At 46.9% G+C, this 27,479-nt stretch overlaps 1 protein-coding gene across 5 annotated transcripts in view; it reads right to left on the reverse strand.

Moving 5' to 3' along the window:
- The window catches only part of stxbp5l (syntaxin binding protein 5L), an 879,402-nt gene that overhangs the window by 36,788 nt on the left and 815,135 nt on the right, over positions 1–27,479 (reverse strand). For 3 of the 5 annotated variants that reach the window (XM_072513711.1, XM_072513707.1, XM_072513709.1), the window contains 2 exons: positions 23,914–24,087; positions 11,373–11,471 (listed from right to left, as the gene is read on the reverse strand). In XM_072513711.1, the coding sequence (XP_072369812.1) occupies positions 11,373–11,471; positions 23,914–24,087 (273 nt within the window). The remainder of the gene's footprint in view (positions 1–11,372; positions 11,472–23,913; positions 24,088–27,479) is intronic. The other 2 variants (XM_072513712.1, XM_072513708.1) reach the window with 1 other exon arrangement.

Raw genomic sequence — 27,479 nt, forward strand, 5'->3', positions numbered from 1 at the left:
TTAATTCAAGGATACTGTGTGTGTGTGTAGCCATTATTGTAATGATGTGTATTTTTTTTTGTATTGGGCTTTCTTGTAAGTTTTTACAAGTTAATAAACATTCTTTTATTTGAATGATTATGACAGGACTGGACCTTTCCTCAGTGGTTTGCATATTTTTTCCCTCATATTATAGCAAATTGCAAAATAAATGATTAAGACCTAATGCTCCAAGTTATCCTTATGGGTTTTGGGATACCCTCACGTATAACAAACCTTTTATATATCTTAATGAATGACTTTGGAAATCAAAATACACTAAATCTTCTGGTCCCCCTTATCCACCCTTCTTGTTATCACCTCAAAGAGTCTAATAAATTTGTCAAACATGATTTCTCTTTCACAAAACCATGTTGACTCTGCCTGTTGTATTTTTTCTAAATGTCCTGCTGCTACTTACTTAATAATAGATTCTAGTATTTTCCCAATTATAGATGTTAGGTTAACTGACTTATAGTTTCCTGCTTTCTGCCCTCTTCCTTTCTTGAACAGAGGTGATACATTTGCAGTTTTCCAATCTACTGGAACCTTGCTTCTTACTGGAGAATTTTGGAAGATTACATCCAATGCATCCACTATCTCTGCAGCCACTAATTTTGAGACCATAGGATACAGACTATCAGGAGCACGAACGTCCATTAGTTTTCCCATTACTTTTTCTCAGTGGTAGTGATCGTTTTAAGTTTTTTCCTCCCCTGTTGTCTCTTGAATTTCTACTATTCTGGGAAGCTTTTTGAGTCCTATACTGTGAAGAGATGCAAAATACTTTTTAAAAGTCTCGCTACTTCCGTATTTTCCATTATTAATTCCTCAGTTTCACCCTCTAAGAGACCAATGCTCACTTTAGCTACTCTTTTCATTTTTCCATAATTGTAGAAGATTTTACTATCTGTTTTGATATTGCTTGCTAGCTTTTTCTCAAACTCTCATTGATCACTATTTTATTTAATCATTTTTTGCTGGTTTCTAAAACTTTTCAGATCTTCTGGTCTACCACTAACCTTCGCAGCATTGTACATTCTCCCCGGCCCCCAGTTTGATACCACCTTAGATGGTTCATCCTTCTGGTGGAGTCTTTTTTCCTCAATGGGCATATATCTTTGTTGAGATTATGAAATATTTCCTTAAATGTCTGCCAAGGCTCTTTACCATTTCTCCATTCAATCTACTTTAGCCAACTTTGTCTTCATACACATTTAATTGCCTTTATTTACATTTAAAATACTTATTATGGACAAATATTTCTCACTCTCAAACTGAATGTGAGAGTCTATCATGCTATGATCACTCTTTCCTTTGGATCCTTTACTATGAGGTATTTGTCAGCTGAGGTCCAATAATTATACTATGTTTGAATGGTTTAGTAACATTAGTCATTATTCGATAACTGTTATAAATCATTTATATATTCATAACATAAAAACAAACAATATTTTTATTGTAATTAACACTATCTGATATGTAAATAAAAAATTAAGTATTGCCTGATTTGTTTGCAATGAGTAAACAAATACAATTGCCACATGAGATATAACAGCACCAAACATAAAGGGGAATAGGGATTAATAAATTGAATGTCCCCAGCACTCAATTTTTAGAAGTGTGTTTTTTTTAATTGGGTTCCTGATTAAAACTCAATGCTTGATAAAAATCATAAAATTATCATTTATCTTGTTATTGTTTATACTATCTTTACCAAATTTACCAAATAATTGTTGAAGATCAATTTATAACATCATTAGTGCTATCTTGCATCGTGAATGAATGCTGACTGAATTGGAAACCTTGAGTGGATTTAATTTAGGCATTGTTTGTTCACAGGTCTAAGTTTGGTCTCAATTGAGAGCATTTGGATTTGGAGTTTGGTTTGTAATAAAGGTGGCCACCAGGCACATGCCAGTGGATAAAGAGTTTCCAGACTTTGCTAACAGATGGGCGTGATCGTCCCAGACCGCGACTAAGTGCTCCCACCAGCTGGAAAACTGGAGTGCTTCCGGCTGGCACCATGAGCGCTGGAGGGGCGAGATTCACAGCATGCAAATAGACTATCAATCTGCCCACGTGAATCTCACCAGATTTCCAATTCCCTAGCGAGAGATTCGTTGGAGTTGGGGATCATCTTGTTAGTCTGATAAGCTGGAGCAGTTTTTAAGCGTACCAATCACCACAGGCGTCATTCAAGCTAAGAAGACCATCATCAAGGTTTCTGGATGGTGACGCTGAAAGGATGCTGGACACAGTTGAGGAGAGGAGGGATATCCTATTCCCCATGGTCAAGAACCAAGCCTGGGATTTGGTGGCAGAGGCAGTAAGTATTGGCAGCAGGACCAGGAGGATTGGCATGAAATGCAGAAAGAAGATGAATGACCTCCTTCGAGCTGCTGGGGTGGGTAACTACCTCTGTGCCCCTGGCATTACTCGAGTCCTAACCCTGCCATCTGCCCCTAAACCCTTGTAACCCTCAAACACACCAACAGCATCTCCCTCAGACCCCATTCCCCAGGAATCCTCACCACATCTCTTTGGCTAGGCACCTTGCCCACATTTGCCATCAGTTATAAACACCCCGAAACCTGGCTTGCCAGCCCCTCATATTGTCCTTTCTGAATCTCCAGGGATAAAACAGGTCACAACAGGAGGGAACATCAGAAGACAGGTGGGGCATCCGCAAAATACGTGCCCTCACCCGATCTGAGCAGAGGGCCATGGAACGCGCGGGGGAGACCACGGAGTGAGCAGTTGCTGACATGGAGGCTGGCATATACCGAATAAGTGAGAGTCCAAAGCAACTTAACCCAGATGTCCTATCTCAAGTGAGTCTTTCATCTCCCACAGAGTTGTTCTTCCTAAGAGCTGATACCATGTCCTTTGTATTCCAGGATCCCCACCAGGATGAGGCTGGGCCATCCGGATTCCATACCCCTCCGTCCAACTCCTCAAGCACATCTACGGTGAGGACACTGAATTCTCAGCATTGCATTCACCTGCACCATCCACCAACACAGAAACAATCACCTCGGTGGAACATGTCAGCAGACATGCTCCTGAGTCACCCTCTGGTGAACACCACACACATGCTGTGGCATATCAGGTGGAGGCAGGAACTTCCGAGGGAGTGGCCAGTCGGAGGGCTGCTCAATCCCAGGGAACAGTTGCCCCCAAGACAAATGTCGCGCCTCTGGAAAAGGTTACTCCATCACTGGTGCAGGTGCAAATTCATAGCCAGGCTCTATGGGAGGGCATTTCAGCAACTTTCTATCACCTTCAAGTGCAACTGGTGGAATCCAATCGCCTTAATGTGCAGGAGATGTTGCCGACAATGCATGGCACCCAGGCCAATCATACAAGAATGGTGTACGCAGTGGAAAGCCTGGGGTATAGCGTCAGAGCTATGTGTGAGGACGTCCAAGGCTGTGATGTCCATTACTGAGGCGCGTGGCAGGAGGGCTCAGCCGCAGGCAGAAATGGCCCAGGTGCAGATGGACATTGCTGCGACCCTCCAGAGCTTGGCCCAGTCACAAAGGGTGGCTGAGGGCATCAAGACCATTGGCTGGATGCTGAGGGACAATACCCAGACACAAGGGAACATGCCCAAGGCACTGAGGGACACATCTCAGTCACTGAGGAACATGTCACAGTCACAGAGAACCATGGCTGGGGGCATTGGAACCATGGTTCAGACAATGGTGGGCTTCCAGGAATGGCAGCCCCAAATGATGTTCAGGCCTCTGGAGCTCCATCCCACGGAGTAGCCCAGGGGTCAGCAACCGCCCGGAGGGAGGAGAAAGTGATGGGGTCCTTCCTGGGGCCCCCCCGCCTCCAGCCTTTCAGTATCCCCCTCCTCCTGTCATTGGCGGGTCTTCGTGGAAGTGGGCCGAACAGGCCGAGACATTGTCACATGTGACAGCCGAAGGTCAGCCAGGCCCATACAGGTCCAGGCCCTCCAGAGGACCCCTGCCAAGGGCATCACAGGCCAGAAGGTGTGGAAATCAGCTGGTCACTTCCAGGTCCATCACTCTGGTGTGATGCTGAGATGGCCCTTGGAGGGGGTGCCATTGTCGTGGAAAGGCGGAAAAGGTTGAAGGGCTGGGGGGGTGGGGGGTAGGAGGGAGCAAGGTTAGATGGAAGAGGTGGGGTGAAAAGGGGTGTGAATGAGCAAGGAGAGGTGAAAGGATAAGGAGAAGGGGGGTGAAAGGTAAGGGAGGTAAACAGGGCATGGAACAGAAGGACTCGGAGTGATGTAGCTGCCGGATTGTTGGCCTCCTAGTCAGTGAATTGTGACTGGATGAGTTTATTCTTGGTTCGGCGGCTCTGTATGACCGTGGCCGGTCTGTCGAGTCAGCTCTGGGTCCTCCACAGGCTGCACCTGGACACCCTCATCGTCTTCCTAATCCGACGAGGCCTGATGTTTCTCATTCTCCTGTAGCATGTCACCCCAGAGGCATAAAATCTAATGGCCACCGGGAGTGGGTGTCCTCTTCCTACCCCTCATGGTGCCAAGTTCGCTGCAACCTGGCACAAGTGCTGCACGGTCTCTTTGTTTAGGTGAAGTCATCGTCAGGACATGGTATCCGGTAGCTCCTCGAAGGACCTGCACCGACGATAAGACACAAAGCCTATAGATGCGTCACCTTCATTCCCCCCATGGCCTGATGGACGGTCGGGCCATCACTTGAGCCTCACCGACTGGCCCCAGCTGTTCTGGGGAAGGCTCCAGTTATGCAGGGCTTTGCCTGGGGTGGCCCTAGCGCTCTCGTCACCATGCTGGAGGAGCCCAGCAAGCATCGCTGGGTATGTTCGAATTTCATATCTGTGAGGGCGTAGGGCAGAGTGAGATTGAGTGGGGTGGGGTGGGGGCAGGGCGAGAGAGAGAGAGAGGGATACACAATCAGCAAGGTCATGCATCCCTTGACCATCCATTCACCCCTAATCCCATGGTCATCCTGCATATGACTGCTTAGCTACCCTCACCATTCCCGCCGTCCAGCACTGCATTACTGTGCTGGTGGCCATTACAGAGATCTAGCATGGTCACTTGCACTGTCCCATGTCCCCTAATGTTTTTCCACTGCCTCCAGTTCAGATGACCTCTCCCTTTATTCTCCAAGTAATGGCGAGTCTCATGTTCTGGTGACAGTGGACGCCCCTAAATGCCCCATCGCCGCAAGGCTCAAGCCCTGTCTATGGTTCCCTCTTCCTAGAGGTTGTCTGGGTTCTGGGAGGGTACAAGAGGGCCAGTGGATTATCAGCATTGAACATCACACCATCTTCTTCCTGACAGGGCCTGCGTGCCAAAAAGATTTCAGCAGCCATTGGGGCATGCGTTAATTGTGTGAACTCAGCTATGCTAATCTCCTGCTTCATCTGCTGTGGAGCTGTGCATCTAAGAAGTCCAATGCGGTGTCCCAGCACCTGATGGCCCTGTGATTCAGCTTGGCCACGCCCTTCTCTTTGATGAGAGTGCTGTTGCAATGATTAGGGTCTCCAGGCGGGTGTGGTGAATGGAAATCTACTTGACCAGGAGACCTCATCGCTTTCCGTGAAAATGACAGCATTCAACAGTTTAAACGGTCAGGAGCCTGAAAGTAACATGTAAGGAGTGAGTTGCTAGACTTTTACAGCTAGACTAGGAGCTTTAACCACGGCATCCTGAACCCAAGGGGAACACCTTCCCTACCTAACCCGAGTACAAACCCTTGTCGCCAAATCAATCCCTATTATCCCCGGTCACTAGACATACACCCCTCAGTAACCCAAAAATAATCTGAAAGACACTTACCTCCTCACTCCTGCTCAAAGGCCATGATATCAGGAACCTGTCTTTAAACACTTGCACCAATCATAGAATTTACAGTGCAGAAGGAGGCCATTCGGCCCATCGAGTCTGCACCGGCTCTTGGAAAGAGCACCCTACCCAAGTCCACACCTCCACCCTATCCATATAACCCAGTAACTCCACCCAACACTAAGGGCAATTTTGGACACTAAGGGCAATTTATCATGGCCAATCCACCTAACCTGCACATCTTTGGACTGTGGGAGGCAACCGGAGCACCCAGAGAAAACCCACACACACACGGGGAGGATGTGCAGACTCCGCACAGACAGTGACCCAAGACGGAATCGAACCTGGGACCCTGGAGCTGTGAAGCAATTGTGCTACCCACAATGCTACCGTGCTGCCCAAATCGTGCCTGTGTGACTCATGGCTACGGGGGCGGGGGGCGGAGCATTACGGGCAGCTGGTGAATCGGGCCAACCTGTTAATAATGCTTATTAGTGCTTTGCATGTTCAGGCTGTCGCAGGGTGGGAATCCCATTATGGGCGGTGGGGCGGGTCCGAAGCCTCGCACTAGGTCTGATGCCCAACATGAATCCTAATTTTGGGACAACGCGCTATTCTCCACCCGATCAGAATCCCGACCAGAATTGCAGTCAAGGTTTCCTCGGCTGTGGGGAAATCAGAGACGGTAGGTGAGATTCTCAGGCCTCATTGCCTTCTCGCTCGAGCAAAATGAGGCCGGTGAATAGTGGGAGTGACAGAAAACGAGAACCGCTCCAGGTAGCAAACTGTTGGCGATGCCCACTCCCGTAGGCGAAGTCGGGATCTCACTGCAGTGTGGCGAGAAAGGATTTGGGGCAGTACGGTAGCACAGTGGTTAGCACAGTTGCTTCACAGCTCCAGGGTCCCAGGTTCGATTTCCGGCTTGGGTCACTGTCTGTGCAGAGTCTGCACGTTCTCCCCGCGTGTGCGTGGGGTTCCTCTGGGTGCTCCGGTTTCCTCCCACACTCCAAACATGTGCAGGTTAGGTGGATTTTCCATGATAAATGACCCTTAGTGTCCAAAATAAAAAGGTTAGGTGGGGGTTATCAGGATAGGGTGGAGCTGTGGGCTTAAGTAGGGTGCTCTTTCCAAGGGCCGGTGCTGACTCGATGGGCCGAATGGCCTCCTTCTCCACTGTAAATTCAATGATTCTATGAGAAACCAATTATCACCACTTAAGTCCTATTTCCAGACAATTAATGAGAGCGACCCCATATCCAATTGCTTCCATTGATTCATCGGCTTCCTCAGCAAGTAGTCAAGCTGGCGCCGATTAGTACTCCTTTTGAAAAACATGAACCTAGCAGAAGGGCTTCTGCGTGAAGCCGAGTAGCTCACAGGCATAGAACCTGGGGGCACTGGGCTTGCCACCCCAGCGCTTAGTGGGAGATGGGGGATCCTCAGCGGAGGAGGGGGGGGGGGGGGGTGGCTGGCACCCTCTGGAGGGCTGGGATGCCATGGGAAGGGGGGGGGAGGCAATGGAGGGGAAACCGCACGCATCACCAGCATGCTAAACCCTCGATCTTGTGTACCCGTTCCAGGGGCGACCCTAGCCCCTGCCCATTTGCCCCACAGATCACCCATAACCCCCACTGGCTACCGAGAACTCTGGTCGTGCGGCTGAAGGCTATTGATATTAGGGAATTGTCAATCGTGGTTAAGTGAGCATTTCACTCAGCCCAAGTGGATTGCCGTGGTGGGCGGCCATGTAGCATCTGGGAGTCATAACCTAGCAACCCAATCACAGCTTGATGCATGGACACTGTGCTTGAACACTGCGGGAAGCAACACCACACACACACCACACACACAGCAGCCAACATCCAAACACGCAGGAGATGGGACACAGCTCCGGGGATATATCCACGGCCGGAGGGTGGGTGAGTGATATGGGGAGGGGGAATGCCTGGAAAGGTGGACCAAAGATTCGAAGGTCAACCTGCATCGTGGAAGAAAGTGACAGAGGCATCATACTGGTTGTGCTGACAATGTGTCACATGTATCAGACAATTCCTCACTCCCGATGGTGTCACCCACTCTCCCCATCACCGCCGACCTACACCCCCATCCTCTCCCGATTCACTCACTGATCCTCAATGTGCTTCACCTTCCTAGCTCTACCGCTATGTCTAGATGTCTCCCCAGGATGCACATTTGAGGTGCAAGCAGCCAGCTGCGTATCTCACCCCGTGGTCTTCGATGCCTCTGACAGGCATCCTCTGGGGCTGGACGGCCCAGCGCACTTGTCGAGGCACAAGCACAGCCTTGAATTCCTGTCTCCTGTGACCTCGAGACGCGGCCTCATCAGAGGGGTGGAACTTGGGGAGCTGGTGGTCACCATCTCCACTCCACGGGACGGGTCCAGGTTGGCACCCAGCGCCCGCTCGGTACCCAAAGGGCACCAGGGTTCACCAGGGATGGAGCTGGTTCGAGCCCCTGCATCATTCGGCTCTGTCAGCCCTGGCAGCTCCTCAATGTCTGCATCATGCTGTCACGTCCTCGGCGATGCTCCTCAGTGATTGGGCTATGCTCTACAGCACTTTAGCAATGCCCACCTACGACTGGGACAAGCTCCGCAGCACCTCGGCCATTCCCATCTGAGAGGAAATGTCACGCAGCACCTCATCAAGGTTAGCCTGGTACTGGGCCACATCCCCCAGTGAGTTGGACATTTTGCCAAGACCGTCAGCCATGGCTGTCATGACTGTGCGACGTCTTGGCCACTTTCACTAATGGTGCCGACATCGTGCACCAGGCTCTCCACTGCGGACGCCACACTAGCAGTGTTGGCCTCAGTGCCACGCATTGCCGGGGACATCTCCTGCACCCGTAGCCTCTAGTACTCCTTCAATCGGCTATGGTCCTGCTGGTATGTCTTTGATAGCTCCCTCAGACTGTCCCGGCCGCACCCTAACATCTCCATCAGCTCCGGGTAACTCTGTACCAGCGGCTAAGTATCAGGCTGGGACCCAGCTGGGTCCAGCAGACTTCCAACAGCTGTCTCGCCCTGGGTTCCTGCCTTCATCTGATGTGTATATGCAGCTATGTGTGCTCACCAGATTGTGCCCCAGAAACCTGACCACTAATGTTTCCCACCGAGGTGTGTGTCTCTGCGTTGGCGGATGGTGGGGATGACATATGACAGCTGTGTCTTCCCCCGCGCTCTACTGCGAGGTGTTCTCCTGGGAGGCTGGAGAGGGGACCACCCCGGATGGGCCAGCGCCGTCAGCTGGAGGATCTGCAGGAGAATTGACATGTGGTCGGTGGGAGGGATGGGTTCGTCAGTAAGGCAACAACAACTCATGTTTGACAGTCTTCCAGGTGGGGCCCGGTTGATCCACACCTCCACGGCTTCCACCAATCTCCGCGTTGGTGACCGCTCTGTCCTCACCCCCTTCACCTCCAGGGCCTGATCCTCGAAGGTGGTGAGGATTCTTACGTTCGGCACGCCTCCACCAGTCTGGGCCCTCTCCCAGCGATTGCAAGAAGTTCTCGTGCAGAGACACAGAGAGGACATTGTTAGCCAAGCATGTGGTTCACAGTGATGGGAGGGGGGTGTGTGAAGGAAGGGTTGGGGTAGTTTGAAGGGAGAGGTGGTTAAAAAGAAGTTTGGGGACTGCATGGAGAGTTTGGGGGGGGGGGGGGGGTGGATGCTCACCTGGGGATGGCAAGGTCTCAGGTGGGAGGGGGTGGAGGGCGTGGGTGTCAACTCACCCGTGCTGCCCGGTGTCATTCGTTGACAGTCTTATGGCAGAGGAGGCCAGTCCTGATCACACTCCCCGAGCTCACAGCTGCTGCCATCTCATCCCAGGCAGCACTGGCTGCCCTGTGGCTCACCCTCTGGGGTACTCGGGGGAACAGGACATCCCTCCTGGCCTTGACCGCATCTAGGAGCTTCGCCAGGTCTGCATCGCCGAATCTTGGGGCCGGTTTTCTCAGCGCCATTGGTGCAAGCTGACTGGGACTGGCTGTGCAAGTGCTGTTTAAGTGCTGCTCGACCTTTTTAGCAGGGGGCTGGCGAGCGGGGTCCCGGCGAATTGACCGGAGAGCCTTCATTTACAGCGAGAAGCCCGTGGGGCCTCATTAAGTGGTCCGATTAATATTGAATAGCGTTGCCGGCCTCATTGGGCCAAACGCCAGGAAGCTTGTGGCATTCCCGCTCACTATCACACTTAGAAATCTTTCCGGAGAATCACGCCGGATGTTGCTACCAGGCTGTCCTTCCACACTTCTTCAGGATAAAACAATAGTCAATAACTTAATTAATAAAGATGATTCCTGTCCTGTTATTTGGCAAAAAGTGACTAAACATAGGTTTAAAATAATTAAAAATGGAGCTGAGAAGTTACTGAGAGAAAAAAAAGACTAATTATTTGGAGAAGGATTAAGTGAATATTTTGCAGCATCAAAGTGGACAGAAAATGTACTCTTTTCTGGTTTAGAGCATCGAGATAGACTAGTATTATGGCGTGTTTCAATTCCGACAATCTCATTGGCCGAGAATGTACTCTCAAAATAATGGTGCAACTCGTGGCAATCGTTGTTACTTATGCATAAATGCTACAACAGCTTTAGGCAAGAAGCAAATATGTGGATTTCTGTCCAAGTTGTGTTGCTCCATTGTTAGCATCACAAAACAGGGTTTTGCTATCTGCCTCACCATTGACATGTATTGTATACCATGAAGTTGCTACATTTGCATGGTAGGGATGAATTAAACTCACCACAGAAATTTAAGCCTAGTCATTACAAGCATAGGGACCCTTTTAACAAAGTAATAACTGTTAATTGCTGCCAATCAATTTCTCTGGAACAGAAAAGTAACTACTATATATGTGGAGTCTTATTTCTTCAGATATTAACTGGAGATTTACTATGATAAAAGTACCTTCTCATGCAAGTTGTTATTGTTCGGGAGATATTGTTGCTGTCACTCAGGTTTCAGATATTCTATTTTCTCGCTACAACATTATCAACCTGTGATTCCAGAAAAATGTGGTGCAAAACATTGAAAGCTTAAATGTGCTTGAACAAGTTTAATTACCAGCAGATGCCATTAGAAGCCCTGCTACAACCATATCCGGACCATTAGCTGTATGCATTGGAAAGGTAGTGGCTGTGGTTAAGTGTTGGAAACATGCATTTGATCAGCCAAATCTAGGAAAACAGGTGTGTAAAAAAATCTTGGACATCTAGTGGCAAGATTATTAGTTTGACATCTTGAGGCAAGATTATTAATTTTCATGTGCTGGTCTACACTACCGATGCATTGTCCAAGACTCAAAGTTCAAATTTGAAAAAAAAAAACTTAAAATATTTATCATATCAGTTCATGAATAATAGGCGTTAAACAATATTAAGTTGGTAACACAATGTAATGTATATTTGTATATTTAAAACAATATCATTTTATTAAGGAATCTCTTTTTTTTTTTTAATTGGTATTTAGCTTGGAGGCTAGCTTCAGGACTAAAACCATTCATCACTTAGTGTTACAACTTAGTCTTACCTTTTTCACTCCATGAATATGAGGAAGCATGATGCTCATCGTGAGAGAAAATACTGATGCCATGCAATTGCTGAAGCATTGCCCGTCTGGAAGTGTGGCCTATTGTCCCAAAAGGCGTGCAAAAGGGACATTTATTATATAGAAATCAGTCAAAACAAAAACTGCCCCAAAAAACACTTGCTGGCATGCAAATTCCATAACAATTAAGAGACATATTCAGGCACTGTAGGGAAATGTAACCTGTTTTGAGCTTGACTGATGAAAATGTGACATTGATCCCTCCATGGCACACACAGAAGATTCTCTTACTGCATCCCGTCACATTTTATATTAGTCCAGATTAGGCTGAGGTTTACTCAGCCATGTTTAGAATAACATGCAGTCATGCACAATTAAAATGTTTACTTTAAAAGCAAGACTGATACCAGTACTGATACTAATACTGAGTAAAATCTTCATTTTTTTATCTGAAAGTAAAGTGCAATTTTGGTTCTTCTATTTCATTAAATGTGATGGACGGGATTTACCGGCTGTTCATGCCGGCGGTAAGTTTTGCTCCCACGCTGGCGCACAGGTTTACCGGCAGCGAGGGGTGCTGTCAACGGTGGGACTGATAGATCCTGTTGACGGGCCACCTCCCCCGCCGAAAAACACGCGGCGGGGTGGTCAGTAAATCCCGCCCTACATAAAACAATTGTATAATGTTTGTTTTAAAATGGTAGCTACAATTTATTTTGCCCGGTACTGAAAGGCAAGCTGCCATGCAGGCACCATGGCACTGCCAGACTAGCACCCTGGTAGTGACACTTGGGTGCCACCCTGGCACTGGGTGGCAGCTTGCCCAATCTGGTGATCAGGCCTGGGGGTGCCCTGCTCTTTTGAGATGGGGTGCGTAGGGGCTCGAGGGTGCCCTCATTGGTAAGTTGGGCCATTGAGGGATTCTGGACGCCTTGGTGGGGATTTACTGCACTGGCAAGTGTAAGCCGTGAGTGTAGGAAATGGGACGAAGTGCTGCCTCGGCGGGGCGTTCCTTTCTGAGGCCCAGAAATGAAGCAGAGTACCATTTAATAGCAGGGTCGTTCTTGGGGCTGTCAGCGCCGGGAAACACCTGGCTAAATGCGCCCTACACAGGACTCTGTTTCCTTTCCATAGTCTAATTATTACTTGGATATTTTAGCATGTGAGTAAATTTACTGAAGTTCCAACTTGCTTTCTTTGGCCATTTGGGGTAAAGTAGGAAAGTGGTTATGTTACTCGTCTAACAATTCAGAGGCCTAAACTACTGCTCTGGAAACCTGAATTTAAAGTCCCATCATGGCCACTGGGGAATGTAATTTCAGTTAATTAAATACATCTGAAACAAAACGTTAGCATTACTTATAAGTTGTACAAAGCCATCTGCCCTTCACTAATGTTTTTTAGGGGATAAATTCTGCCATCCTTACTTGGTCTGGCCTATGTGATTCCTGGCAAAATGGTTCATTCTTCACCTCCCTTTGAAATGATGTGGAAATGCAGGCGTTGGACTGGAGTAGGCACAGTAAGAAGTCTCACAACACCAGGTTAAAGTCCAACAAGTTTATTTAGAATGACTAGCTTTCGGAGCGTAGCTCCTTCATCAGGTGATGGACCTGGGATCCTGGCACTGTGAAGCAACAGTGCTAACCACTGTGCTACTGTGTCGCCCACTTCTTTTTCCTTATTTCCACTTCTTTCACTGTAACTATTTGTAGACAAAGCTGTTACGAATAGTTCCCCTAACAATGGGTTAGATTCTCCGGTCGCCCAGCCACGGGTTTTTTGGCTGTAGGCCATTTGCTGGCAGCGGGATTCTATCCTCCAGCCGCTTGTCAATGGGATTTCCCATTGAAACCATCCCACATGCCGCGTAGTCCACTGGTGGGGTTGTGCTGCCAGCATAGTGAATTCCAGCAACCGGAGAGTTCTGACCAGATTAACTATATCCTGAGAATATAATTATATGATTTATATATAATTATATAATTTATAGTGAGACACAAAATAAAGCACAAACCAACAGTTTAAGGTTCTATGTTGTACAAGGTTTGGCTCGCTATACCTTTTCCTCAGAAGTAGTTTTTAGCATTGAGTCTGTCTTATTGGTTAATTAGATTAATTTAGTTAGTTACAGTAACAACCAGCTAATTTACTGAGGACTTATATCATCAACCTGTAAATTTTATTGGTTACTAAGGTCAATTTGGGTTTTGATTCTTTTTTTTAAACAAAGGTGAAGGTTTTACAGCATTAGTAACAACTGATGCCACTACTAAGGGCATCAGTATTAATAGTATCCGGAGCATTTGATATCAGTCATACAACAAGAAAATATATAGAAACACTAACACATGCTAAAATTGCTCATTTAATTATATCTGATTTTATGACTGACTCATGTATTTAAGTAAAATCCAACACTGACAGGACTTGACATGGACAAAGACATAGGCATCAACAACGGGCAATGCTTCAGTAACAGAGGTTTGAAAGGATAAGGATATGAGTTGCAAACATTCAAGAAAGACAGTTTAAAGAGACAGATCCTCTACTTCCTAAATAAGCTTGATAAGCATACTGTGATTCAAACTGAGTTGTAGCAAAAGGATGAGTTGTAAAGGGAACTCATGGTCTTGTCTACCAAAGTTAAATGATTGTGAGATACAGGAATGTGATTTTGAACACTTTCTGCAGTTAATACGTTCCCCCTCACAATTTCTAGAGTTTTAAATTTTACAATAAAATACAAATAACATTTTATAGCAATTGGTAACAATTGGTTCATTGCTATTCCTCAATTTTTAGATTGTTTATCTAAAGAAGAAAAAAAATCATGTGGGTTAAAATGACAAAGCAAAATTTTCATACATCACTGCTAAATGTATCCTGGTTTAAGATTAGAATCGAAAATTCTGCTGAAAAAAACATCTTAAGCTGTTGGGTGGGTTTCTCCATCCCGCTGTGCCAGATTTCTGTTGCTGCACGCCATCGGGATTCTCCGTTTTGCCAGCTGGTCAATGGGGTTTCCCATTGTGGTGCAGCCCCACGCCATCGGGAAACCCCCGGGCTGCTGGCAAAACGGAGAATCCTGATGGCGGAGAATTCAGCCTGTTGTTTTCCATCAAAACAAAGTCCCAGAGAAGCTGTATTCTTTATAACTAATACCCTAAAAAACTAACTCAGCAATTTGCAAATTGGATCTTCAAAAACAAAATTATTTTGCAGTAAAGTCACTTCATCCTTTAAAAATATGTATTTAAGAAGACGTATCCTTTAATTTTTGTCCTGTTTAGCAGAACCATAATTTTTTAAATTAACCTGTTGCTATTCAGGTACCTATTTTCAAAAATGCAATGCTGCTGATTTAAAGGAGAACTACTTCAAAAGGGGAAAAAAGATTGACATAGATTGTTCAAGATAAGATCTATAGATCAAATAACATAATTTTTAAATAATTCTAATTGAGGTATAATCAGTCCTTTAATATGCCTCTTTGCCTGTTGATTTGCTCAGGTGCCAACCTGCTAAAGAAACGGCATGAAAATTGTAGGCCCCTGTCGTGTTCTTTATGAACCAGAAATGGTCCAAACCAGTGTTTGTCTATACAATTTTCAAAAAAAGCATGGAAAACCTCAAGTATCTATTAAGCTAACGAGTAACAGCTAATTAACCATGGTTGCATTGTAGTATGATTGATTAAAAAGTGAAATTCAATTTATAAATACCGAAATACAATTAATTTGATTGGCATTGTGTAACATGATATAATGTTTATGTCATATCTGATGAGGCCATCACTGAGATGAAATCTCCTCCTATGTAGCTGTTGCTGCTTCTGCGCATATCTCGCAGGCCTAGCTGAGAAGTGACAAAATTAATTAAATGGTTGCTATGAGGACCAGATCGTGAACCTTCTTTTATAAGGTATGTAGAAAATCATATTACGAGTGAAGAATCTCTAGGTCCTGATCCACTTAGGCCTAAATTCTTGCTTTGATGGAGAGCCTCTCATCATGGTGAAAATAGAAGATGACCCCGGAAATCCTAGATCCCACCTCAAAGACGACATTTAACGGAGTCAGGCCGGGGTTCACACATGTGCAGTTAACAGAGGTCACTGGCCATTTTAATCATCATCTGCCTCCACTGAAGTGGGATTTTGATAGGTCAGGAGTGTGAAACCGGTCACGTGTGCATTAGACCAGGTAAAAGCTGGTGGATTCATTTGTGTAGCCAGGGTACCTATCAGAATTGGCAAGGGGACGTGTCAAAGGCAACTCTCAAATGGAGCTATCAAGTTATCGTGGCATTTAAAAGACTTGCCCGTTGAATCTTTGAAAAAAAAATGTCTGATGGGTACAGGGGCATGGGTTGCATGGAGAGTATGGGGCTTATGGGGGATGGGTAAAGGGGTATAGATTGGCATGGAAGTGTGGGGGTGATCAATTTGGGTAGTGAGGCATGCATTGGCATAGGGATATGGGTGGTTATCGGGTACAGGAGTATAGGTTGGCAAGGAGGGTCTGGGGTGGGTACAGGGGCTTGCGATAGCACTGGGAGTGCGTGGGGGGGGGGGGTGGAGTGAGGGGTGAAGGGACTTCCCCCCCCCCCCCAATCTTTCAGATAGTGCTGAAGCACAGGGCCTTCTGACCAAGCACCCCCCTCCGTACTCAGCAGCCTCTGCATTTGTTCTGGGAGTTGTGGGCCCAACCTCTGTTTCATCCTGCACCTTGGAATGAAAACCCAAACATCTGGGCTGCTTTTCTCCAGTTAGTGTTCGCAGAGTTGGGAAATGTCCCGCCCCTAAGTCCAGGCCTTAGGACTGCTTTATTACAAAACTATTTCTGCCACTGGATGCTACTTGGATCAAAAAATAGATACTATGATGCCATGAAGTGTCCTTCCTCTCATGTTTTATTTGGCTTTAAAGTGGAATTTTCTATATGTCCACGTGTTCAAAAATAAATTGTTTTTTTAAAACTGGCTAGACTACTTTATTACTTAGTATTAATTTTCTTTCAATAATAATGATTGACATTGCTTTGATCAAATATTTAGCCTTTGTACATTAAATCCTTTTCTATTTTGAAAAGGCTGAGCATATTTAAATTAACTAATTACGAGAAATAACTTTTGCAATGATTTTAAAATTACAAACTAGATGGATCAATTCGGATACTGCCTCTTTAAAAAAGACTAACACTGAAATCATCATAAAACATTGATTTCATTAGCACACAATTCTGATGATGTAATTACATATAAAACGCTTCCAGATAATGCACGGGATACTGGACTAACTTAACAGATATAATTTCAATACATACAGACCAACAGAAGTTTGGACAATAATACACTGATAGACTGGATTGCTCCATTCATGTGCTTTCTTCTCCAAATAATAACTGGCCATGTGGTTGAGCTCAAATTTACCATCCTTCCTCTTCAATTGGCATCTACATGCAATAATCCTTCAGCTGAGATAATTCAATTCTATAATTAGTCAGCAGGATGTGTAAATAGGTAAAATTATCAAGCGAATTTTCCTTTGCATGAGGAACATATCTAATGGCCCATCTGAGGATAGAAAATTCAACATTAAATACGGTAACTAAGTTAGATAAAATTTAGTTTTAGGGCTCAAACTTGCAAACATATGGTGATGATATGTTTGCTAGTTCGATACTAGGGTCATAGAATTTAAATGGCTGAAAATCCCCCGGGAGAGCAAACATGAAAATGCTGCAACATGCCCACCCGGGACGTCTAGCGTCGAACCTGCCAATGTTTAGTTGATAAGATAAGGGTCTCTTCATTTAAATTCCATTAGTGGCTCTTACCTTCCTTCAGTGGCCACATTTATTTTATTTCTAATACCCTACTTATTTTCATCAGGGGCCAAAACCATGAACCAAATTTGGACTATCGGATGAGGTCAATATTCAGCATATCACCACCAATCTTCCTTGGTTATTCTGGGGATGCCAGAATTTTCAATGTTGGGAGTCCACAATGCTGGCTACTCCCACTATCTAATAGCATTGTTTGACATGGGTGAAGGCTCCATTCCTAAAAGGTTAGATGAAAACTCTAGGTCTTGGTTGTAACTCGACATGTCCAAATCCTGACTTAATTTGCAGCCTTTCCACGACACGCACGCTGGAATTATGGTGGAAATGTTTTGGAACAGCATGAAATTTCAGCCTTTAAATTTTTATATTAGGATACAAGCTCATGGCAAACTTTCAAAATTTAATTCCGGAAAAAAAATGTAGGTTTTTAAAAATGCCGTCACAAAATCTATAGGGAGATTTTTTAGACAGCAGAGATATAGGCTAAAAAATTAGACAAATATTTTAATGTTTTCATATAGTCCTGTTTCTAATGCAATGGCCCTATTCCTGTATAATAGCTATAGAAACATACATGTTATTACACACTTGGGAGGATAAAAATCTCTCCACCCTAGGTAAAAGCGACATATGTTGTGACTAACCACAATAGACTTCACAATTCATGTCACTGCAATGTCTGCAGTCTTCTCCAATTAATGAAAGATAACACAATAAAGAAAAAAGAGATTTCAAGGGGGTAACAGAGGACAAAACATAGATAACAAATGGAGTCATGAGGGAGAAATTCATCTCACATCCAACCTTTTTTTTTGTGTAAAATTGACAGACGGCCTCTTAGAGTAAGGTGATCGGTGTGCCTGAATTATACTCGGTTCTAATGACTTTCAAGGCATTCCTTCAAAACAGCCAACAGACTTCTTGGACTGGATTCTCCGCTCTGCCGCGCCACACTTCTGCTTCACCCTGCCGGCGGGATGCTTCATTATGCCGGCTAGTCAATCGGGTTTCCCATTGTGGGTTAGCCCCCCCTCCCTTTGGGAAACCCCCGGGCTGTCGGCAAAACAGAGCATCCCGCCGGCGGAGAATCCAGCCCCTTAAATATGCAAAATAGGGTCATAGAATTTACAGTGTAGGAGGCCATTTGGCCCATTGAGTCTGCACCGGCCCTTGGAAAGAGCACCCTCCTAAGCCCACACCTCTACCCTATCCCCGTAACCCAGTAATCTCTCCCAACCTTTTTGGACACTAAGGGCAATTTAGCATAGCCAATCCACCTAACCTGCACATCCTTCGACTGTGGGAGGAAACTGGGACACCCGGAGGAAATCCACGCAGACTGGGCAAGAATGTGCAGACTCTACCCAGACAATGACCCAAGCCGGGATTCGAACTTGGGACCCTGGAGCTGTGAAGCAACTGTGCTAACCACTGTGCTACCATGCCGTCCTTCAGCAATTGTAGAACTCGATGTAAAATTCAGATGCAAATGGATGGATCTTGTGTTGCTTATGCTCTGGCTAAGTATGCAGGCTGGGTGAAAGACCCAGCAAATATTCATTTTTTATTTTGGTGGGCCTTTGAACCCATATAAAATCTCTGGCCCACGACTGGAATGTTTGAGATCCTATCCCTCTAATGGATTATCTTCAAGATGATACCTGTCTACCAGCTCATCATAACAACACCCAATTCCTGTTTTCTGTGTTCCTCACCTTCATGGCATTCATTTAAAATGATCTGAAGCTAAATTTAGCTTGGGCTTCAGGTTGGCACAGAATGGCACGAGGAGGCATTACTTGCATTGTAAGCTCTGTTTCAGAAGCATGACGGGGGCGATTCTCCGATATGGAGGCCAAGGGTGGGATTCTCCGAAATGGAGGCAGAGTGTTCGCGCCGTCGTGAACGCCGTCGAGGTTCACGACGGCGCGATACGGCCCCTATCCCGACCGATTCAGGGCCCGATAATGGGCTAGGAGCGGCGCCGCGTCATTTACATGCGCCAGGCCTTCGCGCCGCGTAAAGGCGGCGCCGCATACATGACGCGGCCGGCGCCGCATAACTGGGGTCACCCGCGCATGCGTGGTTGCCGTCCTCTCCGAGTCCGCCCCGCAAGATGATGTCAGACGGATCTTGCGGGGCTGCAGAAGGAGGTCGTCCTTCAGAGAGGACAGCCCGACGATCGGTGGGCACCGATCGCGGGCCAGACCCTATTTGAGGCCCCCCCGCGGTGCAGGATCCCCCCTCCCCCGCCCGCAGGCCGCCTCCCCAGCGTTCTCGCGCTGTTCCCGCCGGAAGTGAGCAGGTGTGGACGGCGCCGGGGGGGAACCCGCCATTTTGGGCTGGCCGCTTGGCCCATCCGGGCCTGAGAATAACAGGGGTGCCGGAGAATCGCCATTTTGGGTGTCTCGGGCGATTCTCCGGCCTGCGCTGCGCGGAACTCGAAGGGGCCGTTCTCGCCGCTTGGGCGAATCGCGGGAGGGTGTCGGACCGGCGTCGCGGGAAAATTTGGCGACCCAGGCGATTCTCCCAACCAGCGCGGGAGCGGAGAATCGCGCCCCAAGTGTTCGCGCCGTCGTGAGCGCCGTCGTGAAACACGAACAGGGCCCGGGCACAACCTATTCTGGCCCCCGGGGGCAAGCACGGCGCTGGAGTCGTTCACACCGCTCCAGCGTCCTTACACGGCACCAAATGGGCACCGCGCCAACCGGCACATGCGCAGTTGGGGCAGCCCAATCCTGCGCATGCGCAGTTGGGCCGCGCCATCCTGCGCATGTGCGGGGAACGTCTTACGCATGCCAGCCCCTCACCAACATGGGGCCGGTGTTCTGGGGCTGCGCGCGGAAGGAGGTAGGCCGGGGGGGGGGGGGAGAAAGAGAGAGGCCAGCCCGCCGATCGGTGGACCCCATCGGAGGCCACCCCGGTGAAGGAGCCCCCCTCCCTCCCCCACAGGCCACCCCCCCAGCGTTCCCGCACCCCGCCGGCAGCGGCCAGGGGTGGACGGCACCGGCGGGAACCTGTCGTGCCGTAGCAGCTGCTCGGCCCATCCGGGCCGGAGAATCTCCGCTCACCGGTTGTCCGAGCAACCCGGTGCGAATCGCGCGCTGCTGGTTTCCGGGGGGGGGGGGGGGGGGGGGGGGGAGAATCGCTTGCGGGGGTCGGGGCGACGTGGCGCGATTCACGGCGCGCCCCGGCAATTCTCCCCCCCGGCGTGGGGGGGAAGAATTGCTCTTTGATACCAAGGGCTGTTTGACCTGGTTAACCTGCAAATTGCTGAATGATGACAGCCACATTGTCTCAAATATCTGTAAAGCTGACCAAAGTGGAGAAAAAATGTTTGCATATTATCTGTGCATTAAATGTTACTCAGATAGTTTCCTATATGTTGCAACAGGACACAGTGGGCAAAATAACACATTGTGCAAATAGGTGTGTTACATGCCCAGGACAACATATTATTGGGTACTGTGGCATTGTGTTGTATTCCCAATGTAATCATGCCCGATCTGGCTCGTTAATGTCCCAATTCATTCAAATAATACTCGGTGTGAGCAATAAAACGTTTGGAGAGTATTTCATGCCAGGTAGGATTTATTGTTATTTTACTTGTTTACTTGTTTGGGCATGTTTAAAGCCTTCGCCAGCTGAGTCCTGAACTCAGCAGTTCAGGGTTCTGTGACTGCTGACAGTGCTTTATAAAAAAATGAAGTTTCCATTTCGTACTTCTCTTATTTCGAGGCCTTATTCTTCCTGCTGGAGTTCAATTTTGGCTCTCACCAGTACCTCAGCATTCTTACTAGGGAAAACATGGGCATAGTTGTCTCAGTGGGAGACTCATCCTCCAGTGAGGAGGCAAGAAGGAGATTGAGAAAAAGAAAGAAAGACTGAGAGGTCCAGGATGCACTGATGGTACATTAAGGTGGCAGAGCTGCGCTAAGAATATTATAATGTCATCATGAATCTGCTGCCCCCTCCCCCGTGAATATAAGCAGAGGCAAAGCTACTTTCAGATGACAGAGATACAATGCCAGAGGAGGCGCAAGTGTCAAAGTCACCTCTCTTTGTGACATGTTGGCAGGGGGGATTTATCCAACTGTGTTAGTGGTCACCCAATACCTGCAGTTGTTAAGGTAACTGATGCACTCAACCTCTTTGTAACATATCCTTTCAGGCAGCATGTACAAATCTGTGTGCCATTACACAGCCTGTTGCACATCACTGTATCAAGCCCCCACAGCTGCATTGTTCAGAAGGGCAGGTAAGTACATTTTGTTCTCAATGGAGCACCCCAGGGTGTGATTAACTGGATTAACTTGGGATTAACGGAGTTATTTTAAGAAAAGAATTTTCACTGGTGGTACAACCTTCAATTCTACACAAGTGGTATCACTGTTTGGGACATGCGGTACCTGATGGCCTGAGTATCTGTGCTGTCACTAGATGGTTAAACTAGTAACTATATCATCAGTGTGAGGAGTCATATTGTTTTCATCTTGTCATGATATTCAAACACTCACATCATGATAGACACACCAACAGACAAATCAGAACACACAACACCACAACCAATCACAGACAAAGACAGGGACAGTACAAAAGGACAAACACGACACCTGGTGGGCAGTAGATCTGGAGACAAGGACAACGACAAGACCTGTAATAAAATCACAGACAGGGAGTCCCCACGTGCAGAGTATCAAGACAAAACTGTAGATAGTAAGTTTGAATAAAACAGCGTTGTACCAAACACAACTGTGTTGGCTCATCTGTGTGTCAGAACGCCCAACACCACATGGTACAGGAGTGGATCGATACCTGCCGACTAACCTGCCATTCTGGACATAGACCTCACCAATAAACCGCAGCCGTTGCAAGTCGCGGGGAACCTTGGTACCAATTGGAAGCTCTTCAAGCAGCGATTTGACCTGTACATCCGAGCCAACGAGAAACAGAGTGCCTCGGACGAAACAAATATTGCAATGCTCCTCTTCTACGCAGGTCAGCACGCCATCGATGTCTCCAACTCACTGGTGTTCGAAGAAGGCGAAAACCAATCCAAGTATGACACAGTCATCCTCAAGCTAGACCAGCACTTTAATGTTGAAGTGAATGAAAGTTTTGAAAGATATCTCTTTCAGCAACGCCTGCAAGGTAAGGAGGAGCTTTTTCAACCCTTTTTGACGCACCTCCGAATTCTAGCGCAGTCCTGCGGTTATGGCAACACCTCAGAGTCCATGATCAGGGACCAGATTGTTTTTGGTGTTGCCTCCAGTGGCCTACGCCAGCAGCTTCTTAAAATCAAAAGCCTCACCTTAGCGTCTGCAGTGGAAGCCTGTATCCTCCACGAGAATGCAACCAGCCGCTTTGCCCGATTTCAGGCGTCCGAATTGGCACGGAGGGGGTCCCCAGCCATCGAATCGGCAAGCCAGGCCGCCCACGACGTGAACGCATCCAGGCCATCGATTATCTCCCGACCCGCGGCCCCGACGAGAGCGGCCGCTTCCCACGCTTTTCGCGGTCTCCTGCGCTTGTGCGCGCCAAAACCAACGGCAACATCGAGGGACGCACCGCGCAGGCGCGCCCAATGCAAGATCGCACTGCGCATGCGCAGTGGCGCAACGAACGCCGTGACGTCATGACGTGCGGCAACTGTGGAGCTGTACACTTAAAAGGGCAATGTCCTGCTAAAAACCGACAGTGCCTCCGATGTGGCAAGATGGGCCATTATGCTGCCTACTGTCGTGCGGTTCAACCCATGGATCCTACACATCTCCGACAACCTCGCAGACACGTCAGGACCGTCCAGCCCACGCATCAAGACTTCCAGCTAAATGATGCAGATGACCAGGATGCCTTCCGGGTTTCCGTCATCGATGTAAACAGGGTCAACGCCATCAATCCGGCCGATGAGTGGAGTGCCACCCTAACGGTCAACCCAAATTCGTCGCACACCCATTAGACTGGACTTATAACACTGTTCATACGTTTAAAAAGTTAAACACTACTGTATTATAACCTGTTGTTGTTTATCGTTCCAGATATCGTTTGACCAGACCACTATTCAAAGTTTTATTTCGCATTCATGTTTTGTTATGGTACAACCTCGTTAGAATGACGCACCCGACATCGCCCCATGTAAATAGTTATGTCATATGCACATGCTGTACACAACACACACACACACATTCTTAGATGCACTCACGACACGATTATATTTATAACCACGTAGGCACATATCTTTGTAAAAAGGGGGATGTCATGATATTCAAACACACACATCATGATAGACACACCAACAGACAAATCAGAACACACAACACCACAACCAATCACAGACAAAGACAGGGACAGTACAAAAGGACAAACACGACACCTGGTGGGCAGTAGATCTGGGGACAAGGACAACGACAAGACCTGTAATAAAATCACAGACAGGGAGACCCCACGTGCAGAGTATCAAGACAAAACTGTAGATAGTAAGTTTGAATAAAACAGCGTTGTACCAAACACAACTGTGTTGGCTCATCTGTGTGTCAGAACGCCCAACACCACACATCTGTTAGTTTCTATTTGGTAGCAATGTATTTGCTGTTCCCGGATTTCAGGTCACTGCAGTCAACTGGGAACACTTAAAGACACATGCGTATACATACATATACACTCACACACACCTTCTGTGTGGGTGACAGGCAATGAAATTTCCATGCAGGCAGCTGATTGTGCTTTTCGAAAAGGCGGTCGGCCTGGTCCGCGACGGTTCAGCTTTGAAGTATCAGCAATGGAAAGGCGCTTCCCAGTGTTGCATGGTTGGGAAATAGGGCTTGTGCAGACTCCATTGATGTGATCTGAAATAAGTATAACGAATAGAAGGTTTCACAATTAATGTACTGCATTTAAATGGGCAGTGTTTCATGATGTTTCAGCACTGCAGCTGGGGCAATTATAGTCGTTCCCAGCTACAATTTTTAATGAGCGGCAGGAAAAGTAGGAGTAATAAACTGCAGAATCAAGAGCTTGGAAGCCAATGGTCTTTCATGTAGGCTGGAGGTAGAATAATCACAAACAATTTTCAATAACTTAATTTAATGAAAATACTGAGCAAAATGTTTTTAAAAGATTGTAACAGGAAAAGGGAGAGGCTAATTGAAGGTTTGAGAACCAAATAACCTACTCTTGCACTTATTTCTTATGTTCATACAACAATTCACAATACTAGCAATACAACTGGAGGGCTGCCTTAATATAAACAGCCTTAACCTTCCCAAGCCCAGTGATTTTCAGTAAGGCTTCCAACAATATGCACTAAATAGAGGTAAATGAAAATCTAGACCAGAAACCAAAACTAATTTGAAGTTGGTCTGCTTCTTGAGCAAATTTAGTTTCTTTCAGATATCAAGAAGCTTGAAATGATTGAAATAGCAGAATTTCCATTTTACAAAACAAATCACCACTCATATTAGATATAGTCACTTGGTAATACAGAACTTTGATATTGCTGAAAAAAAACATGATATTGAAACTTTTCATCTTGCACTCATCAGGGCAGATGTAAGAATAGCAAATTTCAAAGGGAACAACAATTAATACTGCTAAAAAAAAAGAGATGTTGAGTAGTTGGCAAGTTGGCTTTGATTGACTGAAACTTTCCCATGGTGAATGCACCAGGGAGTTATTGTCCCTCATGCTTTTGTTCATGCAAAAAAGGTGGTGTCCATACATATCTTGTGATCTTATATTCATTTTGTCTGCAGAGGACATAAGACCATAAGACATAGGAGCAGAATTAGGCCACTCAGCCCATCGAGTCTGCTCCGCCATTCAAACATTGCTGATATTTTTCTCATCCCCATTCTCCTGCCTTCTCCCCATAAGCCCTGATCCCCTTATTAATCAAGAATCTATCTATCTCTGTCTTAAATCACTGTGATTTGGCCTCCACAGCCTTCTGCGGCAACGTGTTCCACACATTCACTACCCTCTGGCTGAAGAGATTCATCCTTATCGCTCTTTTAAAGGAGCGTCCCTTTAGTCTGAGATTATGTCCTCTGGTTCAAATATTTCTACAAGTGGAAACATCCTCTTCACGTCCACTCTCGCAGTATCCTGTAAGTTTCAACAAGGTCCCCCATCATCCTTCTAAACTCCAACGAGTACAGACCCAGCATTCTCAACCGTTCCTCATATGACAAGCTCTTCATTCCAGGAATTATTCTTGTGAACCTCCTCTGGACTCTTTCCAAGGCCAGCACATCCTTCCTTAGATACAGGGTCCAAAACTGCTCACAATACCCCAATGGGATCTAACCAGAGCCTGATACAGCCTCAGAAGTACATCTCTGCTCTTGTATTCTAGCCCTCTCGACATGAATGCTGACATTGCATTTGCCTTCCTAACTGCTGACTGATCCTGCACATTAACCTTCAGAGAATCTTGAACAAGTACTTCCAAGTCCCTTTGTGCTCCTAAGCATTTCTCCATTTAGAAAATTCCATTCCTCCTTTCAAAGTGCATAACCTCACACCTTTCCACATTGTATTCTACCTGCCACTTCTTTGCCCCTCTCCTAACCTGTCCAAATCCTTCTGCAGTCCTCCTGCTTCTTCAATACCACCTGTCCCTCTACATATTTTTGTATCATCCGCAAATTTCTCAACAGTACCCCCAGTTCCTTCTTCTAGATCGTTAACGTATATTGTGAAAGGTTGTGGTCGCAGCACCGACACCTGAGGTACACCACTAGTCACCGGCTGCCATCCTGAAAAAGACCCCTTTATCCCCACTCTCTGCCTTCTGCCAGTCAGCCAATCCTCTATCCATGCCAGGATCTTACCCTTAACACCATGGGCTTTTAACTTATTTAACAGTCTCCTATGTGGCACCTTGCCAAAGACCTTCTGGAAATCTAAATAAATCACGTCCACTGGATCTTCATTGTCTAACTTCCTTGTTACCTCCTCAAAGAACTCTAACAGATTTGTCAGACATGTCCTCCCCCTTGACGGAGCTGTACTGACTCAGTCCCTTGCATTGGAATATTTCTAGCAAGCTTTAGTGAGCTACATTGTGAGTCTGAATGATAATCTGAAATTGGTTATTATTGTAATTCTTTGCACACTGGATTGTTCAGCAAGTGCTGCCCAATAGCAGAATCACATCTAATATTAGACATTATGGGCAGGATTTTTCTCTTCCTCCACAGTGTATTATGCAGCAGCAGAGGGCGGCTTGCCAGTGGCCCGTTGTCAACCGGGTTTCCGGTTGAACGCACTCCTCACTGTCGGGTGCGCCATCGGCAGGACCATAAGATCCTGCCAGCGTGAACAGCCAGAAAATCCCACCCTTTATTCTGAGCTTTGCAAGCGAAGGCCCAGCGAAGTCATCAATGTAGCTTGGGAGGCAGTGGAAGTGGTGGTCAGCGCTAACACTGCAGAATTAATCCAACCAGTACAGGAAGAGGATGAATGATCTCACCCATGCTGCCAGGGTAAGTCAACCACTCAGCATTCTCAACTGACATTCTCATAAACCCATCATACGTTCACTGGAATCTCAATCACTGCCAGCTCAAGAGACATCATCACTCATTCTCACAGAGACCCTCACATCTCCATTGGGCCTCATCTCCTCTGGAGCCTGCATCTTCATCCTGTCCATGGTTCCATTCAAAATCCTGGAACTGCGGCCCCACAGAACCATGCCTGTACATCCACCTCAGGGACTGCAGCAGTTCAGGAGGGAAGCTCACCACCACCTTCTTGGGCAACTTGGATAGGCAATAAATGCTGACCTAGACAGCAATGTCCACATCCTGTAAAGGAAATTTTGAAAAACCCCACAGGTAACCAGGCACACTCATCATCAGCCCTGGCATGATCTTGCTCACACTCTGACTGTCTTCATGCAGGACAAGCTCGCACACAATAAAAAGATAAGGTCCCAGGCCGGGGCTGGGGTGCCCAAACTCAAGGTCCTCATGAAGTTTGGCATCCGAGAACATAGAGCTAGATAGAGAGGATCTTGACCATGCCTTACCGATGGTGAGGTGGGAAGCGCACACCCAAGTGAGGATTCTGCACCAGCTCATCCTTCAGACAACCATACTGTGAGTGCTTTGTCCTGTTTTAGAATTGTTTGCCATGCAATAATCTCTCCTTTCTTTTTTAAGCACATTGTGAAAGGTCCTGGGGACATCCACTAGCCAGACCCTTATCTCCATCCCCGAGGACAGCTTTGAGG

The sequence above is a fragment of the Scyliorhinus torazame genome, chromosome 8, assembly GCF_047496885.1.
Source record: "Scyliorhinus torazame isolate Kashiwa2021f chromosome 8, sScyTor2.1, whole genome shotgun sequence".
Lineage (NCBI taxonomy): Eukaryota > Metazoa > Chordata > Chondrichthyes > Carcharhiniformes > Scyliorhinidae > Scyliorhinus > Scyliorhinus torazame.